Genomic DNA, 20,222 nt, shown 5'->3' with positions numbered 1-20,222 from the left:
TAAAAAGGAATACAGTAATTCGGACTGTAGGTGACAGATTTGTGTGTTCATTTATATATAAATAAAGGAAAAGTGGGGACTCCCAGGATAGGGAAATCTGTGCATCCTCTGACTTAGATTAATTTTCTTCCATCGTGCTCCTGTGGAATAATCTGCACACCAGCTGAGACATATTTATCTGTTCTACTAAAGCTCCCAAGAGACATGAGTTCTCTTACTAGCACCAAGATGTTCGGTACCACAACATAATCCTCTTCTGTCCCATTTGATCTCTCTGGCTGGAAGTGGAAACGCCGGTATTCTCGGAAGGAGACTGTACCATTTTCGTGGAAGGTGATATTTTTTTTCTCCCGGTATTCCCTGCAAAAGACACCCAACTTCCGTCAGTACCTAATTTATTACCAGCAAGATAGAAAGGTCACGTAGTTCCAGTAAAAGGGACCTCTTCAGAGTTTTTTAAGTAATATTGAAGTCGAGAGATTTTGTTTGTGTTAAAACACAATCCAAACTCTGATGATGACGATGATGATGTCACTTCCTGTCTGCCTTAGACTGATACTCTTAGATATAATAACCAGCTTCTATTTGGAAGTTAGTGAGAGGGACTCTTTGCTAGCATGGTAAGAGCACTATCTCTTTCCTATCCTAAATGTATTTTGTTTAATAAATGTATATCTTTCATCCTTCTCATCAATGCTGCTTCTCTGTGCAGGAAAATGCCAACACTTCCACCCTCGGGACTGTAGGTAATTTACAGACAGCCAGAGGCAGAAATGCAAATGCAACACACCTACACTTTCACAGGGAGTCTAAGTGTGAGAAAACGGAAAAAGCTCCGGAGGGGAAGATGGGCAGGTTTGCTCCTCCAAGAAAGAAATGGAAATTACACGGGGGCATTAAAAAAGAACCAACGAGCTTGCTGACTCCGGTCTCCTCCCCGCCACACCCCTTCCTTGAGGAACCGACTACAGAGACAGCTACAGCGAGATGCTGGCAGCCAATGTCTGTATGAAAATAGTCCGTTCCAGAGGTATATTTGCACGATCAGCATCACATCAAAGCCACGAGCGACAGCAAGACTGAGGTTCTTTATCAGACAAACTTACACCAGTTGGTTGCTTTACCTGTAAGCTGGAGGGTCACACTCAAGAAGAGGTGTATCTAGGGCAGGGGTCTGCAACCTGCAGCTCTCCAGATGTTCACGGACTACAATTCCCATCAGCCCCTGCCAGAATGGCTGATTGCAGACCCCTGATCTAGGGCAGTGATGGAGAACCTTTTCGAGACCGAGTGCCCAAATTGCAACGCAAAACCCACTTATTTATTGCAAAGTGCCAATATGGCAATTTAACCTGAATGCTGAGGTTTTAGTTTAGAAAAAACAATTGGCTCCGAGGCGTGCATTACTCAGGAGTAAGATTAGTGGTAGTCGGTGGCTCTGCTTTGAAGCCAATGGGTGAATCACGACCCTAGGAGGGTTTACTCAGAAGCAAGCCCCATTGCCACAACTGAGCTTACTCCCAGGTAAAGGATCACGCTTTAGTTCTTCGCAAGAACATCAGTGGGGTTTAACAGCATTTATCCGGGTTACCTACACTGCTTCCCCAAAACTCGGTCTTAGGTTTAATGCTAATAATCGAGCCCAGCGGCCCAGGCCAGCCTAGATGTGGAGAGGGGGGGGGGGCTGCGACTCTGTTTGCACGTGCCCACAGAGAGGGCTCTGAGTGCCACCTCTGGCACCCGTGCCATAGGTTCGCCACCACTGATCTAGGGAAATGTAGCCTGGTGCAAAATCTGAGTTTTCCACCCCCCTCTCCAGTATGGGCAGCCGCCCTCCCCCACCACGACCAAACAGCATTTTTTTGCTGCACAGATCATCTCAAAGTCACCATTACATCTCAAAGTCACCATCACATTATGGATCCACGGGGAAGGAGGAGGAGTGTGGTGGGCTGCAGCCTGGGGACATTTGACCCCATGTGTTCCCCTGGGCAGTACACCCCTGCTTTCAAGACTTTATGATATCCAGCTCACACTGTTTCGTGTTGGAAGGCACCATGAGGTCCTTTGGCAGTGGTGGGATTCAACTAATTTAACACATAAGAACATAAGAACTAACCTGCTGGATCAGACCAGAGTCCATCTAGTCCAGCTCTCTGCTACTCGCAGTGGCCCACCAGGTGCCTTTGGGAGCTCACGTGCAGGATGTGAAAGCAATGGCCTGCTGCTGCTGCTGCTCCTGAGCACCTGGTCTGCTAAGGCATTTGCAATCAAGGAGGATCAAGATTGGTAGCCAGAGATCGACACCTCCTCCATAAATCTGTCCAAGCCCTTTTTAAAGCTATCCAGGTTAGTGGCCATCACCACCTCCTGTGGCAGCATATTCCAAACACCAATCACACGTTGCGTGAAGAAGTGTTTCCTTTTATTAGTCCTAATTCTTCCCCCCAGCATTTTCAACGGATGCCCCCTGGTTCTAGTATTGTGAGAAAGAGAGAAAAATGTCTCTCTGTCAACATTTTCTACCCCATGCATAACCCCACTGATTTTCTTGCTAGGAACTAAAGCGTGATCCTTTACCTGGGAGTAATCATATCCCCCCTCAGACGTCTCCTCTCCAAACTAAAGAGTCCCAAACGCTGCAGCCTCTCCTCATAAGGAAGGTGCTCCAAACACCCGGTTTCAGTGGTGGGATTCCAATAATTTAACAACTGGTTGTTTACAAGCACCATTTTAACAACCGGTTCGGCCGAAATGTGTGCGAACCTGCTGAATCCCACCACTGCCCTTTGGGTGAGCAGCGACTAAAATATCCACCAAAGAAACAAAGAAACCAGAGGGCCAGAGTTGATTTTCTCCAGCAGCAAATTGCCAGGATGGGGTCCAAAAAAAGAATTGCCGAACCAGTGGCAAAAAGATTTCCAGAAGCAACGGAAAGAATCTGACTGGACTTAAAATTATCTTAATTCTCTTGGTTGAAAGAACTAAGAAGATGTGGAAAGAAGAGAGGGAGAAAAGAGTGAACAGTACGGTCACAGTGATTCTCGGGCTGAGCAGACTTCCTTCGAACCGAAAAGCATTACAGAGATGTATAATCTGCCTAAGTACGTCTACGAGATTATGCTGGTATACTTAACGGTGTCGTCATCCACCACAGACATAAGGCAGGCTTATTCTTGCCTTTCTCCCTATCTCAGTACACCAAACCACGTCTGGATGCTGTACGCAGGAACGAATTGCAATCCTTTCAATGGAACCAAAGCAGAATAGTGGAAAGATTGTCCACAGCTGCCACAGGCTCTCCAGGGTGGCAAGTAGCCCACGGTGAACTTGCCTGGTAAGGTAAATGGTCAGTCAGTTCCTGGAGGGAGATTTCTTAGGAATTCTATGTATACCAAGGAACGGTATGAGTTTAGGCCATGTGGTCTTGCTCGGCTCCTGCACAAATCCTGCGGAGTTTGAGCAGGGGACCTTCTCAAAAATATTACGCCACTTGCACGTGCAATTTTCTCCTCCCCCAAAAAGAAAGCCCGATACTTTTAAAGAACAACCAAACGTGCCAGGCCCTGACACGGATAGCCCAGGTTAGTGAGGTCTCATTAGCTCTCTGTGAGCCAGCATGATGTAATGGTTAAGAGCAGGTGCACTCTGATCTGGAGAACCAGGTTTGACTTGCTGCTTCGCCACTTGAGCTGTGGAGGCTTATCTAGTGGACCAGATTAGCTTGTGCGCTCCGAAACATGCCAGCTGTTTGACCTTGGGCTAGTCACAGTTCTTCGGAGCTCTCTCAGCCCCACCCACCTCACAGGGTGTTTGTTGGGGGGGGCAGGGCGGGGAAGGAGATTTTAAGTCCCTTTGAGTCTCCTTACAGGAGAGAAAGGGAGGATATAAATCCAAACTCTTCTTCTTCTTGGAAGCGGATGGGAGATCTCCAGGGGAATCCAGGGTTGCTATACAGAGGCAGGAGAAGGCAAATCCTGCCCTGTTGCTGTCTTTTCCTGAAAACCGGACAAGGTTGCCATAAGTTGGCTGGTACTTGATAGCAAGAAACACCACCACCACCACATGCCAGAAACCAACAGAGAAGAAGAGCACAAACCTGAAGACATAAGGTCCGCGTTGCTCTACAGCCGGCTTCTTTCCATCAAAAACTTCTTTTGGGTTGAGCACCTCAAAAATATAGACTGAGAAGTAGAAAGGGACCGGGAGATCTTTCCACAGGTTAAAAAACATGGAGTCGGGCTGTATCCTGACATTCTGTAAAAATAAGCAGGATTAAACACAGGCGGAAGTAAATTATATCAACCTTCACTTGAGCGATATTCCAAAAGCACGATTGGGTGCATGGTTGGCACCTGAGATACCAGCCAGGGCAACCTAGTAGGTAGAAATGACTTATAAACAGCCACTTCCTCGAGCAATTATAGCAAACCTTTTTGGGCTCAGTGTGTCAAAAATTCAGAAAATGCCTAACTTGACTCTGTGGGCATGTCCCCACCTGTCCCCACCCCCGTACAAAAGACAAACAACTCTTCACATATTCATTTGTTTAAAAAAATTATAGTCCAATCATGTGCGGTACTATGTATTATATAAAGAAACGTCAAATAATGGCAAAAATGACTCAGGCTCAAACAGGGAGAATAGCTGTGCTCAAGCATTGGTGAATGCTGGCGTGTCACCCAAAATATTGTAGCATGTCACCTTTGACCGGCATGTCATAGGTTTGCCATCACCGTCCTGGGGCAAGCAAAAATAAATTCCAGGCAAGAAAGCAAGTGGGGAAGAGGAGTTTTCCCACCTCCTCCTGGTCCACAGATCACTGGCAGAATCATGTGGACAGGTTAGCAGTGTGATAAACAAGAAATTTGTTTTCTACTAGGAATGAGGCGATGAGTCATAAGGGAGGATACTTGTGGCAGGGCAAGATAAGACCAGACTGCAGAGCTAGGCTTGTATCAGATTGTATGTATTGAGCATGCTTAATAGGCTAATGCATATTAACTTTTCCTGATCTGATGACAAACTGTATTATAATGAACATACAGGAAGAATATGGGAGGGGCCCACTTATTAAGGAGGAACATGTAAATAGGCGGACCAGAAAGCTGTGACTCCAAGTTCTTAGCCAATGGGGGAACAGAGAGGATGTGGCAAACTCGGGAGAAAGGAATAAACGTGCTGTGGATATACTGTTTCGGCGGAGTCTGCCCGTGTGGGGACGGCTCCCCTTTCTTTGCAAATTAAGCTACTTAAAATTCTCTTCTGTTGGCTTGATACTTGGTAAAGAAATATCGGGCACCACAGCAGGAAATGCAAAGTATGACCACTTGCTGTTCAAACTTCAGGTAACAGCGTGAGTTCTGTTGTGGCACAGTGGTAGACAATCTGCTTGCTTGCAGAAGGGAACCACAATTAAAGGATCAGGAAACAGACTATGTGAAAGGCCTCTGTCTGAAACCCTGGAGAACTATTATTATTTTATCATTTATTACTATTTATTGGATTTCCACGCCACCCCTCCCCTTTCAGGCTTAGGGCGACTCACATCGTAACACCACAGTACAAAACATCTAAACCAGTACAAACAATAAAATCAACGGCAATAAATACATCTAATAGTTATCACAAGATGGCAGCTTACAAAAGTTCCACACCCTAAGGCCGTGGTGGCGAACCCTTGGCACTCCAGATGTTATGGACTACAATTCCCATCCCAATTGGCCATGCTGGCAGGGGCTGATGGGAATTGTAGTCCATAACATCTGGAGTGCCAAAGGTTCGCCACCACTGCCCTAAGGCATAGGTGTCAAACTCGCGCCCCTCCAGATGTTATGGACTACAGTTCCCATCATCCCCTGCCAGCATGATGGAAAAACAGTGGAAAGAGGAAGGAGAGGAGAGAAAGGGGGAGGCCAGATGGTATCATAACTGCCTCAACCTTACGCTCTGTCTTGCAGAAGGGCCTGAGGTCCCTCAGGGCTCTGATCTCATTGGAATAGAGTCCTGCCAGTCTGAGAAGATAACACCTATTTCGATTGGGCCAGTGACCTAATTCAGTGTTAAGCCATCTTCATATGCATGCATTTAAAATATTGCAAGCAAACTTTCTTTCCAAACAGCAGCCACCGGAAGGGCGGCAGGATGAGTGAGAGTGAGCAGCGGCGTTCAAATGAACACTGCGGAAGAGCAGGAAAGAAGAGGATTTCACACGCTTCTCCTCTACGTTAATCTGTTGGATTAAAATAGTTCTAAAGAGCTATTATTTGCCACGTTGGAGAAACACAAAGGGACTCAGTCTATGGGCTTCGACAGCAAAGCACTAAGATGGGGGTTGGCAGAGGATACTAAAGTAAACAGTGAGGCAAGAACGGTGCCAGATACAGGTCTACTAAACAAATATGTATGTTCCAAAATAAATTAAGCTGTTTATAAACACTGCTCTGGTGTCTGTTTTCTTTATAGTGACTTATTCCAAACACAGTTTAAATACACAATGAAGTTTATATCTCGTATCAAACATCTTTCCAACCAAAAAGCAACCCAACCAGATTTTTCAGTCTAAAGAATACCCATACAAATATATATATTTTCTTACTGTAACAATGACAAGGATTTTGCACAAAACTGAAAGTTGCAGGCTCCTAGGTCAGTGGTGGCGAGCCTACGGCACTCCAGATGTTCATGGACTCCAGATGTTCATGGACTACAATTGCCTTTGCTGGCAGGGGCTGATGGGAATTGTAGTCCAAGAACATCTGGAGTGCCATAGGTTCGCCACCACGGTCCCAGGTTATGTTAGTTTCGATGGTTTCTTCATCAAAAGGTTCCAAGCCTTTTAAGTTCAATTCACAAGAAAACATACTTGCATCAACAACACGAATCAACGTCCAGCAAAACATTGAGCTTCAAAGGAGTGGCTGTTTCATAGTTCCCGTAACAAAAGAAATTGATCTCTGCTGGAATTTTACAGTAAATCAGCATCGACTATCCAATTACACCATTTATTTATTTACAGGCCAACGTTTACCTTGCTGGTTCAGGATGGCGATATAGCAGTGGTGGCGAACCTATGGCACAGGTGCCAGAGGCGCACTCAGAGCCCTCTCTGTGGGCACGCACAAACAGAGTCACTCCCCTCTCACATCTAGCTGGGCTGGACTGCTGGGCTCGATTATTAGCATTAAACCTAAGACCTGGTTTTGGGGAAGCAGTGTAGGCAACCCTGTTAAGCGCTGTCAAACCCCACTGACTTTCATGCGAAGAACTAAAGTGTGATCCTTTACCTGGGAATAAGCTCGGTTGCTGGCAGTGGGGCTTCTGAGTAAACCCGCCTAGGGTTGTGATTCACTCGTTGGAAGAGTTGCACGGTTGCTTCAAAGCAAAGCCACCAACTACCACCAAGCTTACTCCCGAGTAATGCATGCCTCGGAGCCAACCGTTTTTTCTAAACCAAAAACTCAGTATTCAGGTTAAATTGCGATAAATAAGTGGGTTTTGGGTCGAAATTTGGGCACTCGGTCTCGAAAAGGTTCACCACCACTGCGATATAGCAATAAAATCGATGTAATACCACAGTCCACTCCAGGGGTGTCAAATTCATTTGTTACAAGGGATGAATATGACATAAATATGACTTGGTTGGGTTGGGCCAAGTAGGGGGTGCCCGGAGCCTGTAGCAGGGTGGAGTGGATGTTTTGGGGGGTTACCTCAGCTGACTCGTTGACCTGATACGCCCCCTCAAAGGGCCTAATCCGGCCCCTGTGCCATATGTTTGACACCCTTGGGATAAATACTAGGGGTCCTGACACTGGGAGGTGGAAGCGGTTGGTACATTGGGGTCACCAGCCCAAATGGGGAGCTGGGGGTAGGTGCCTGGACTGGCAAGCCCCACTGCCACTGTGGACTCACTTAGTCCGATCAGGAGTGAGGGATGGTGGTGCTTCCGTGGGCTTGTGGCAGTGGTGGGATCCAAAAATTTTAGTAACAGGTTCCCATGGTGGTGGAATTCAAACTGTGGCGTAGCACCAATAATTAGGGGAGCTGGTGAGGGCATGGCGAGGCGTGGCGGGCATTCGAGGGGCAGGAGGGCATTCCGAGGCAGGGCTGTGGCAGGGGCGCTTGGCAGCTGCGCTGCGATCCCTGGGCAGGAAAGCGAATGCTTGCAGCGCGAAGCCCAGGCTGCCACGCGCCGATGCACCTCCTGCTAAGACTGCTTCAAGTTCTGCGTGCTACTGCTGAGAGGAGGGGTGTAACTAAGGCAAAAATCACGTGGCAAAATCACCAATTAGTAACCCCCCTCTGCGCATGCACACACAAATAATTAGTAACCTACTCTCGGGAACCTGTGAGAACCTGCTGGATCCCACCTCTGGCTTGTGGGTCTGATAAACCCTCTCAGGGGGTCAAATTGACACTCTGGCCTATCATACAATGACCTAATTTATCCAGATAGTGTAAAAACTCCAACAATGAATGCATTCATACCAGTCTTTAAAAGGAAATGAACAGAACTACTTTGAGTCAGGGGAGAGAGGGGAGAGGGAGGCCTCCGAGTTACCCCATCTCACTTTGGCCCCTTCCGCACATAGAATAGAATAGAATAGAATCTTTACTGGCCAAGTGTGATTGGACACACAAGGAATTTGTCTCCGGTGCATATGCTCTCAGTGTACATAAAAGAAAATACATTTGTCAAGAATCATAAGGTACAGCACTTAATGATTGTCATATAGGTCTAGTAAGCAATCAGGAAACAATCAATAGTAATAAAAACATAAAATGTAAAATCATAAAATAATGCAGAATAATGAACTTTCAATGCACTTTGCAGCTGGATTCTACTGTGCGGAATAGCAAAATCCACTTGCAAACAATTGCGAAAGCGGATTGAAGGTGCATTATTCTGCATGTACGGAAGGGGCCTGGGTCCCCCCCCCCCAAAAAAAAACTGGGTTTGGTCACTGTGTGGATGGGACGAGGCAGACTACCAGACCCCAGACCTCCCCGCCAATTCCAAACCCCCACCCCACCCCACCCCTTGCACCTATCTTTCTTTCTCCCAATTACTAACAGACATCTTGCCAAGTTTATTTTTAAAGGTTGTTATATTGCTGCAGAGTTACATACATACATACATAAAACCTTTATTAGGCATAAAACCAATATAACAACCAGCATTATCCAGACAGATGTTCCATACGTAAAACCACCACAGGTATTATTCCAAAGTTCCTAAAAGGAACCTAGCTACAGAATTTAAAATCACAGAAGAAGAGTTGTTTAGTAGGAATGCAACCTTCCCAGCAACAGAGTATTCCTTAAACTGAGCAGGAAGAAGAGTCAAAAGCCTGGTCCTAGCTTCCTCGTATTTGGGGCAGTTCAGCATTATATGTTCCATGGATTGCACCACTATAGTACAGTGGGGGCATTTCCGCTCTTGAGAGTCAATTTGATTGCCAGGGTTGCTGCAGAGTGATCACGCTACAGTGCCAGAGCTACTATCTGTTTTAAAAGAAAGCCAGCCGGGGATTGTGGGGGAGGGGGAAGAATGGCGGGCATAAGGGGTTAGGGAAGGAAAACCAGAGAATCCCCACCCTCGCCCCGTGGATGCTTCATTGACGCTGCATTTGCAGCTCCGGGGTCTGTACAAAGGGCGATTGTTCCTGTGAAGAAGCAGCCCCAGTTCCTGTGCTTGCAGCCTCGCCCAAGAAGCAACCACAGATATGTGGTGCCGTTGTCTGCTATCTTCAGAACAGGCAAGGAAGGACTACACGGGGGAAAAAAAGATGGCTTCCAGCAAAGAAAATAAAAGTTCTTGGAGCAGTAACTTGGGGCAAAGGCAAGGCCGAAGGGAATGGACTGATAACATTTAATTAGAGCCGCAAATCGCGATCGTCATGCCCTACCGTACAGTAAGTTCTAAGGAGCACCGTCAGCTGCACCCGCATTGCAAATGCTAGCTTACGGCAACCATGCTATCCATATGCCTTTCGGTAACAACGCAGAGGGAGCAGAAGAGGACGAGGGCAAGGGCGAGGACAAAGAGGAGGGCGAGGGAGAGGACAAAGAGAAGGACAAGGACGAGGACCAGTTTGGATTTCTAGCCCACTTTTCTCTACCTTTAAGGAATCCCAAAGCAGTTTACAAACTCTTCCTTTCGTGCTCTTTCCTCCTGTCCATTCCCTCCAGCCTTCCTTGTGCTTCATATTCTTATCCACATTTCTACCCTGCCCCTCCCCCCAATCGGGTTCCAAAGCGGGGAACACCATTCCCCTCTCCTCCGTTTTGTGTACACAACAACCCTGCGAGGTAAGTTAGCCTGAGAGTGCCTGCTTGGCCATTCACTTTCATTCCACACTGGACCATCCTCCTGGGCAAAAGAAAAAAATCCACTTTGGAACAGACTGCCGACTTGCCATAGGAATTCAGAGCTATTATCAGATGCTTACCGGAGGTAGGACTACATTTTCTACAGCTCTGATGGGTAACAGGTGCAGCTTTGCATGGGATTCGCTAATGCGGCTTGTCTCTCTTTGAAAGGAGGCTGGCTTAAGGTCAATTCCATTTACTATAAATATCTGGGCATTTGGGATTTCCTCTTGTCTTCCGTTTCAAGCGGAAACTGGGCCCACAGGAGGCTGGGTGGGAGTTAACCGCCCCAGAGCTCGCCCCAGAAACACTTACCCACCCACCCCCAAGAACCCACAATCTGTCTTGCCAACCTGTAGTCCTCACAGAGAGCATCATCCATGCAGGCACCGCTGTTTTTGCAAAAATACAAAATCTATGAAATATGGGGTGCTGTGTGGTTTCCGGGCTGTGTGGCCGTGTTCTAGCAGCATTCTCTCCTGACATTTCGCCTGCATCTGTGGCCGGCATCTTCAGAGGATCTGATAGTAGGAAAGGAAAGCAAGTGGAGTATATATGCCTGTGAGTAAAGGTCAATAGGTGAGGGCATCTGAATAGATCCTCTGAAGATGCCAGCCACAGATGCAGGTGAAACGTCAGGAGAGAATGCTGCTAGAACACGGCCATACAGCCCGGAAACCACACAGCACCCCTGTGATTCCGGCCGTGAAAGCCTTCGACAATACATTCTATGAAATACATTGCTAATCCTGACGATGGTAGGCAACATGATCTCAAACAATTCACAGCATGCAGCAATGACCTTGTATTGTCATGTGGATGTTGGAAAAATTATATTGGTAAGACAAGCTCTTGAATTAAGACGCTCTGATCATAAGAGCAATGTAACTCATGGAAGAGTTGGCGCTTGTCTGATGGAACGTTTCTTTGAATAGAAGCATAAACTTACAGACGTTTTGTTTCGGGTAGTATGTAAAGTGAATCGACGGGATGACAAAATTCTGCTGAAGAAAGAAGCGGAAGGGATTTTGAGGTTATAAACTCTGTATCCTAAGGGGTTAAATTAGAACAGGGGTAAGGAACCTTTAACACTCAAAGAGCCATTTGGACCCGTTTTCCACGGGAAAAGAAAACACTTGGAGCCGCAAATAATTTTTGACATTTAAAATAAAGATAACACTGTATATATAGGGTTTTTTTAACCTTTACTCCGCTCATTCTGAAGGAAAGCCGCATGGATGCGCCCATGCTTCACACTCGCAGGGCAGGCAAGGATGAAGCCGGTGGCTCGGCCTCGCCGGCCACCGGGAAAGTGCCCGCCCCGCTCCAACGGGGCGGGCGAGAGGGGAAGCCCGGAGTCGCGGCCCGAAACTGATAGCGACCACTTGGGCAGTTAGTGCGCCCGCCTCTGCTGCCTGCATGCCGGAGCAGAGGATGGGGACGCCCGGCTCGCCTCGTGGAACGCCAGAGCTGAAGTGCAAAGAGAGCAGAAAGAGCGCAGCGATCGCGGTTCTCAGAGCCGCATGAGTTCCCTACCCCTGAATTAGAACATTTCTCAGCAGACACATAGGTAGATAAGAGCCCCTCCAGTTTACTTCTGCTTCAGTGCATGTATAGGGACGTTATTAAAACAAAGCTGAAAGGTCAGTAATAATTAATGTTAATTAACAGAAGGCCAGTAATAATTAATGTTAATCAGTAGAAGGCCAAAACAACAGTTGGGTGAAAAACAGAAACTATATGAAATGGCCAAAAAAGGAGGTTTAACTTTGATAAATTTTGCATATTTTGCAGATTGCAAAATTAATGGTTGGACATTTTCCCCAAGGGACTATGTTCTGTGTTTGCAGTTAATATATTTGGCTACCAGTAGGGCAGGTAATTGAGGAAAAATAAGACTCCCCTGAATTATTTTTTTTATATAGTATTTTATATTTTATATTCACTGTACGACTTTTCTTGGGAGTTTTTTTGTATATTTGTTTCTGTTTCTAACTATTTTATATAAACGAGAAAATAATAATTTTTTTAAGTATGTATAGAAATTTCATTAAATCTTAGCTCTTCGGAAGTCAAATTTTAACCAGAATTTACAATTTTAACTTATTGCAGTATATGTTGTTTTATGAGTGGCTGTGAACTGCTGCGATCCCGGAAGGGGAGGGGCAGTATAGAAATGTAATAAAATAAAAAATAATGATTAATGTTAATTCAAAGGGTTGCCCTATCTCACATATCACCCATTATGCTTTAAGTTTTCTCAGTCCTAAAATGTAATTCGCTATTGCAGTCTATGATTGCTCTATAAACTAGCCTATATACAATTATTAAAAAAAAAGTTTTTCATTATGTGCCACATACGTTTATATCATTATTAGTAGTCTTATTTTTCATTTGATTAGATTCCTGCTGACAGAGCTGCACATAAAACTCACAGGGGTTGCAAGAGTCAAATTAACTTCCTTGCCAAATGATAGCAACCAAAAGTTGCATAAGGTATAAGAGCTATCTTTACAAGGGACCAGTATGATGCCAATACGACTGATAGACAGGCCGCTCTTGGTTATCACAGCTGCACATAAAAAACTGGATTACAGATTTATGATTTAACTGTTCTTTTGTTCTTCCACGATTGGCTGATATAAATGACAATGCACAAACACTGTACACTGCCTGGCTCCAACAGGACTGAAATAGAAAAAAAATAGTTATGAAGAAGATATTGAAACAGTGTCTTACATAGCTGGCGGACCATCAATTCATTTGTTATCAGAACATTCCGAAAGTGTTACACTTTACGGATTCAAGATTTATTCTATTTAACTGGGATTGTCTGCAATTTTCACGTTATCAGGACATTAAAAATGGTTACACTTTACTGGGATTGTCTGCACTCCATATAATAATTTGCTTTTACACAATCAGGGAAAATTGCTTTTTCTTCCTTTCTTTTTGTAATCTCTGGCACTCAGTACCTTTTGTGATGTCTTACACAGGTTTCACCAATTCTCTGCTCTTCTTCCTTCAAAACCTTGACAAGAATAGGCCAACAAATATGGAAAACAAAACAATGGCCCACAGAAATCCTAAATATACATTCCAGTTCTGAATAAACGAGACAAGGTCGCAGCAACTATTAGACTGTTGCACTGATTTCACATACAAAGAAAGCGATGCTTAAAATCGTACAACAAAGACCGTTACTGTATATGGAATGAGAAATGCCTGACGTTCAAGCTGGATTTGAAAAAGAAGAGGTCCCCATTTGGCACTCCAGATGTTATGGACTACAATTCCCATCAGCCCCAATTGGCCATGCTGGCAGGGGCTGATGGGGATTGCAGTCCACAACATCTGGAGTGCCAAAGGTTCGCCACCACGGTGCTAGAGATCATAATGAAACATTTGCAGTGGTTACAGGTATATATGAGACAATTTCAGAAGGAAATCAGCTTCTAGTTTACAGCAAAGCATTTAACTCTTTGGATCATGAAAAGCTATGATTAACTGACTGTTTTGATGCACAACCAGTACTCTGGATAAAAGGGTACTATTAGGACAAAATATGGAGAAAAACGCCCAGTCTGTCCAATCTGTCTGCAGAAAGTATCACAAACTGGATTTAGAGGAGGGTGGAGTGAAACTTGGTGAAAAAAACATCAGCAATTTGAAATATGCTCAACTTGTGCTCCAGACAAAAGGCTACTGCTAGGACAGAATACAGTGAAACCCTCAAAATCTGTTCGAGCTATATGCGGAACATACCATAAATTAGATCAAATGTAGATGAGGGTGGAGTGAAACTTGGTGGGAGGAACGCGAATAATTTGAGATATGCCTTCGACAGCACATTACTGGCAGAAAATAATGCAGACTTGAAATGACTACTGATGGAAAGTTAAAGCGGAAAAGTGCTAAAGCAGGCTTACAACTGAACATCAAGGGGGGGAAAGTAATGACGACCGGGAAATTATCCCACTTTTAAGGTTGAAGATGAAGAAGTCAAAAATTGTCCAAGATCCTTGGTTCAACCACCAGTCAAAAGGAAGACTGCCACCAAGAAATCAGATAGGATGGTTTGAAGATCATGAATTCGTAATGACACCATAAATTGGAGGTGATGGTACTTAACACACACACCCACAGATTAATTTCTATGCTAAACCTACTTTGCCGGTCTGACAACAATTACAAAGTGCCCTTCATCCACTCAGGGGACTTAAGTGTCGCCTATTTGCCCTGTGAGGGATGCTGCTGACAAATGGGATGACTAGTCTCCCTGCTTGCCCAAAGCATTGGGGTGTCTTCACACAACTTATGTGGTTTTCAGCCTTCTCCTGCAGTCTTTCCAAAACCTGCTGTTGCTGAGATGTTTTGGGAAAGAGTGCAACTAAGCCAGGACGGTTGCCGAATGGGCAAGAAGCCTGGATCTTCCTGGCCCCACCCCATATCAAGAGTCAGTTTTCCTGACACCGATTGGGGGGTGGAGTGGAGATTAGGATTAAAAAAAAGCAAACAGTAATTGACATGCCTATGCCAATAATTTGATGTGTCAATTACCAGCTTGGAGAAAGCTCTCCCCCACTGATACAGAGGGTGGAAGATGCAGCAGAAAACGAAGGGAAAGTTTCCAATGGCAATCTCGACTGCCACCAGTCTAGACTGGCCACTGCAACAGGGAAACCAGTGTTAGGACAAATACCTCTGAATGGACTGATTATTCTTTTGATTGGATGGGGTTTTTACCTGGCCTCATCTTTCTCCCCTCCCAGTATCACTTTGATGAGAGCCAGCGTGGTGTAGCGGTTAAGAGCAGGTGGATTCTAATTTGGGTATGATTCACCACTCATTCACCTAAGTGGCGGAGGCTTATCTGGTGAACCAGATGTTTTTCCGCACTCCTACATTCCTGCTGGGTGACCTTGGGCTGGTCACAGTTCTCTCAGAACTCTCTCAGCCTCAGCTGCCTCACAAGGTGTCTATTGTGGGGAGAGGAAGGGAAAGGAGCTTGTAGGCCACCTTGTGTCTCCTTACAGGAGAGAAAGGTGGCGTATAAATCCAAACTCTTCTTCTTAATATATAAACACTGGCTTCCTGCAAGGCACACCTTGTGCATCTGACGAAGCAAGCTACAACTCACTTATTAGCCTCTCAGCCACCTCTAGGCGCCAATTTTCCTTGTCCCGCTACAGATTAACAGAGCTGCTCACCCGGACCAATACTTGCAAAACCTGTATTCAAATCTCCGCTTGGCTGTGGAGCTCACAAGAGGAGCTCAGAGTTGTGGGAAAAAGGAAGGAGAATCATTCACTCCACCTTGAGCTTCTCAGAAAAAGGATTAACATTTGACAAACCCAGGGAGGCATCTATTTCAGTTAATGCTAACAGCCAATGATTCCATCCCATTCTAGAAGAAGAAGAAGAAGAAGGAGAAGAAGAAGAAGAGTTTGGATTTATATCCCCCCTTTCTCTCCTGTAGGAAGGGGCTTACAATCTCCTTGCCCTTCCCCCCTCACAACAAACACCCTGTGAGGTGGGTGGGGCTGAGAGAGCTCCGAGAAGCTGTGAGCTAAGCCTTCAAGGGTCACTTGGCCAGCTGGCGTGTGTGGGAGTGCACAGAAGCTAATCTGAATTCCCCAGATAAGCCTCCACAGCTCAGGCAGCAGAGCAGGGAATCAAACCCGGTTCCTCCAGATTAGAATGCACCCGCTCTTAACCACTACACCACTGCTGCTCTTGAATAAAGGCGACAGGGGAACGAATGTATTTATCAGTACGTGGTCATGGGCCATTACAAGGCACATCAACAGTTGTATCAAAAAACGTTATGAAGACATGTGATAAATTAAAATATACAACACTGACTAAAATATATAGTTATATTAAGTGAAATGTACAACAATATACCATTAAAACAAAACCACCAAGAATCAGCTCGAAAAGAATGCTCCCTTGGCAACCACATTGGACTTTATTTTCTTTGCTGCCGGAGCATATAAAATGCTGTCAAGTTTGCAGCAGGGCTAAAGTGACCTTACAGAGTTGTCAAGGCAAGAGACAAACTGGTGCGTTTTGCTGCTGTCTGCCTCTGCGTGGCAACCCTTTGATAATCTCCCATCCAAATAATACTGACCGGGGCCGACCCTGCCAAGATGGAATCAGGCTAGCCTGATCCATCCAGGTCAGAGCAAATATGTTTTCCAAAACTAGGAATGTGACCTGGAGCAAACACTCCTTCGCTACCTGCCCCTCTCTCTTTAAAGTCCACACTTTAAAGGCCTCTCCCGTGGGCCCACTGCCACGGGACAATGTTTCACAACAGAAGAGGCACGCTACGCCTGTCCGCTCCAGGATCTTGATCCCAAGCCAGAGGCCACCAACCCACTCAAATCAAGCTGCACCCATTGAAGTTAAACACACTTGAAGAAGGCGTGGTTCTACTTGGCCAGAGGTTTGCTATGTCCACACTGCAGATGTTGACATTCTTCACGACTTGGGTCTTTGCCACCCTAGCAGCCCCAGGGGATCCTGCCATGGTGGTGAGTTCCAGCCCATCCAATCCAAGGAAAGGCCCAGTCTGACCAGGAAGACGTGGGTTTGATTCCCGCCTCCGCCACAAAGCTCACCAAAGGGCCTCAAGTCAAGTCAATATTATTTTGGGAGGGTTTTAATGAGGGTTATTGCGGACACTGTTTGTTACTGATCGCTGCGTTTTAAATTGTTTTAATGTATTTAAGGGTTATTGTATATATGTGATTTATGTTGTTCACCGCCCAGAGCCCTTCGGGGGTAGGGTGGTATACAAAACTCAATGATTAATAAATAAATAAATAAATATTAGGTATCTGACACAGGGTGCTTGGATTGCCTAAAATGTAACATCCTGTAAATCTTATCTGTCTCTAAGGCACTACTAGACTCAATGGGGTTGATTACGGGTTGGAACCCACCCTTTCCACCAGAGCAAACAGAACCCCTCAACTGTCCTGCGGCAGAGAGCCCTGGCGAGGTTGCAAAAAGAAAACGCCAAAAGCAACTTTTCCATTGAGACATCCCAAAGATTGAGTCCATTCCTCTCCCCACCCCAGCAATTGCATCCCAATGGGATGTGCTAGTGGGAAACTGGGAGACCAATGGGAATTTGGGAAGCCAATGGGAATTTGGGAGGCCAATGGGAATTTGGGAAGCCAATGGGAATTTGGGAAGCCAATGGGAATTTGGGAGGCCAATGGGAATTTGGGAAGCCAATGGGAATTTGGGAGGCCAATGGGAAACTGAGAGACCAATGGGAATTTGGGAAGCCAATGGGAATTTGGGAGACCAGTGGGAATTTGGGAAGCCAATGGGAATTTGGGAGGCCAATGGGAAACTGAGAGACCAATGGGAATTTGGGAAGCCAATGGGAATTTGGGAGACCAGTGGGAATTTGGGAAGCCAATGGGAATTTGGGAAGCCAATGGGAATTTGGGAGACCAGTGGGAATTTGGGAGGCCAATGGGAAACTGAGAGACCAATGGGAATTTGGGAAGCCAATGGGAATTTGGGAGACCAGTGGGAATTTGGGAAGCCAATGGGAATTTGGGAAGCCAATGGGAAACTGAGAGACCAGCGGGAATTTGGGGAAGGCGCTGGAGGCAGGTGCGGTGGCTCTGCTGGCACGGGGGGGGGGGGGGGCGGACGGAGCCCTCCCCGGCAGCCCCGCCAGCTGTGCCTTCAGGAGCAAACCGCTGGCGCGGGGAGCAGCCGGGCGAACATCTGGCTCTGGGGAGGCCAGCAGGGCCCACGGCCGGCTCCTCGCCAGGGAGCGCACCGGCGCGCCACCGCCCTCCGCCCCCAACAAGCGCCGGGCTGGGCTGGGCAGGGCGCGGCTGCTCCCCGGGACTGACCCAGCCGGCGATGGATGAATGGCCGGCCTGGCCTCCCCTGCAGCAGGGCGCTCCCGCCTCCCCTTCCCCGCCGCCGCCGCGCCCCCTCCCCCTCCCCTTCCCCTTCCCCTTCCCGGGCGCCCACCTTGGCCACCTGCTCCCGGAGGACGCCGGGCAGGACGAGCAGCAGCGCCAGCCCCGCGGCCAGCAGCACCAAGCCGGCCACCCCGCACGCCGCCACCCGCCGAGGCGCGCCCGCCCGCATGGCCCAGCCTCTCCGCAAGCCGCTGCGCCGCCGCCGCCGCCGCCAGCCCGGATCCGCCGCCTGCCTTGCCTTGCCTTGCCTTGCCTTGCCTGCCCGCCCCCTCGGCCCACTGCAAGCCCGCCCGCCCCCGGGGAGGGGCCAAGGGCGGGGGGATCCCGAGGCGGGCGGCGGTCCCGGAAGGCGAGAACCCGGCGCCTGGGTTGGCATGCCGGGCGGGGCCAGCGGCCCGCTTTGCAATTGGGGCGCCCGACCCCACCCCGCTCTGGAGAGCTGCTGGGGCTGCAACTTCAGTCGCAGGCTCATTTCTCCGGGCTTATTTCTGGAGACCCCTTTTTTGTTTCGGTTTAATATCACCGCCTATTATGAAGAAGAAGAGTTTGGATGTATATCCCCCCCCCCCCTTTCTCTCCTACAGGAGACTCAAAGGGGCTGACAAGCTCCTTGCCCTTCCCCCCTCACAACAAACAGGTAGGTGGGGCTGAGAGAGCTCCAGAGAACTGTGACTAGCCCAAGGTCACCTAGCTGGCATGTGTTGGAGTGCACATGTAACCTCAGCTTGTGGGTTCTGTGGGGCAGTACTTGGAAGGAGCTGCAAAGAACCAAATTCAAACAAAACAGTCCACTTCTCTTCACAAATAACATTAAACATCAACATTTAACATTACAACTCAAGGTCCTGTTCCGGTTGCATTTCAAGTCCTTCTAGTAGTCTACTGATACTGCCAAGTCCAATTCTTCTTTGCAAGTGGGTTGGCGCCTGAAGACTCCAAGGGCTTGATGAACAGGATGCAACATGATGAAGGTTTCCAGGAGAACTCTCACCCATTACAACCATAGAAAGAAACCCTTAACAAGGTGTCAAGGGCTTATACAACCAAGGTCCGAGTCTGGTAGCCTTGTCTTCTCCAAAGAGCTCTGCAGCCTTTCTGCTGCTCTGAGTCTCCACCCCCTTACTGGTTCAACCCATTCTGGGCATGGGGGTTACACACAGGCTAATCTAGTTCACCAGATAAGCCTCCACAGCTCAAGTGGCAGAGCGGGAATCAAACCCGGTTCCTCCAGATTAGATACAGGAGCTCTTAACTTCCTACGCCACTGCTGCTCTCTTATGGCTATTATTATTACTGTTATTACTATTAAATTTTTATTCTGATTCACCTTTGTTGACTATCTCAGCGGCCAGTTCTTTCTTTTTTAATTTTTAAATCTTTATTGGAGATGAAAAACAAACTTTAAAACACCACACAGTCAAGTGAACAAAGTTCCCAAATACAAAGACTTGGCATCTGGACCTCCTGTAACAATGTATGGCAACGAACATATCGGTTTTAGATAAATAAAAGAGAAAAGAAAAGAGAAGAAGAAGAAGAATGAAAAGGGAAAAAAACAAACAAAAATAAAAGCTATTTTGAAAATTTTCCAGTGAAAACCGAAAAGAACAATCATTGAAAATTCTTCACTACATAAAGCTTCAGGCCACACTGTAAAAATAATAATAATTACAGTCTAATTCAATATCCAACCTTATATACCGATTCACCAGTACTGTAGCTGGTTCTTGGCTTCGTATTATTACTACTATTACTGCTACCATTAAATTTTGTTTAATGTCACAGCTGCCAGCTCTGTAGCTGGTTGTTAACCTTTCATTACAATTAAAGCCTCATCCAGAAGCCGAGGACGTTGTAATGTGTCAACATAGTATTGTGGGGATCCCAGCA

The 20,222-nt window shown here is 46.7% G+C and overlaps 1 protein-coding gene across 1 annotated transcript in view; it reads right to left on the bottom strand.

Moving 5' to 3' along the window:
- SCARB1 (scavenger receptor class B member 1) overlaps positions 1-18,543 on the bottom strand; it is a 37,125-nt gene extending 18,582 nt beyond the window's left edge. Inside the window, exons 1-3 of the mRNA XM_048513863.1 lie at positions 18,382-18,543; positions 4,100-4,257; positions 219-360 (exon numbers count right to left, since the gene is read on the bottom strand). Coding sequence (XP_048369820.1) covers positions 219-360; positions 4,100-4,257; positions 18,382-18,501 — 420 coding nt within the window. The 5' untranslated portion in view covers positions 18,502-18,543. The remainder of the gene's footprint in view (positions 1-218; positions 361-4,099; positions 4,258-18,381) is intronic.
- Positions 18,544-20,222: the final 1,679 nt, after the last annotated feature.

The sequence above is a fragment of the Sphaerodactylus townsendi genome, linkage group LG13 (assembly GCF_021028975.2).
Source record: "Sphaerodactylus townsendi isolate TG3544 linkage group LG13, MPM_Stown_v2.3, whole genome shotgun sequence".
NCBI classification, from domain to species: domain Eukaryota; kingdom Metazoa; phylum Chordata; class Lepidosauria; order Squamata; family Sphaerodactylidae; genus Sphaerodactylus; species Sphaerodactylus townsendi.
This window is presented reverse-complemented; position numbering and strand designations above follow the sequence as displayed.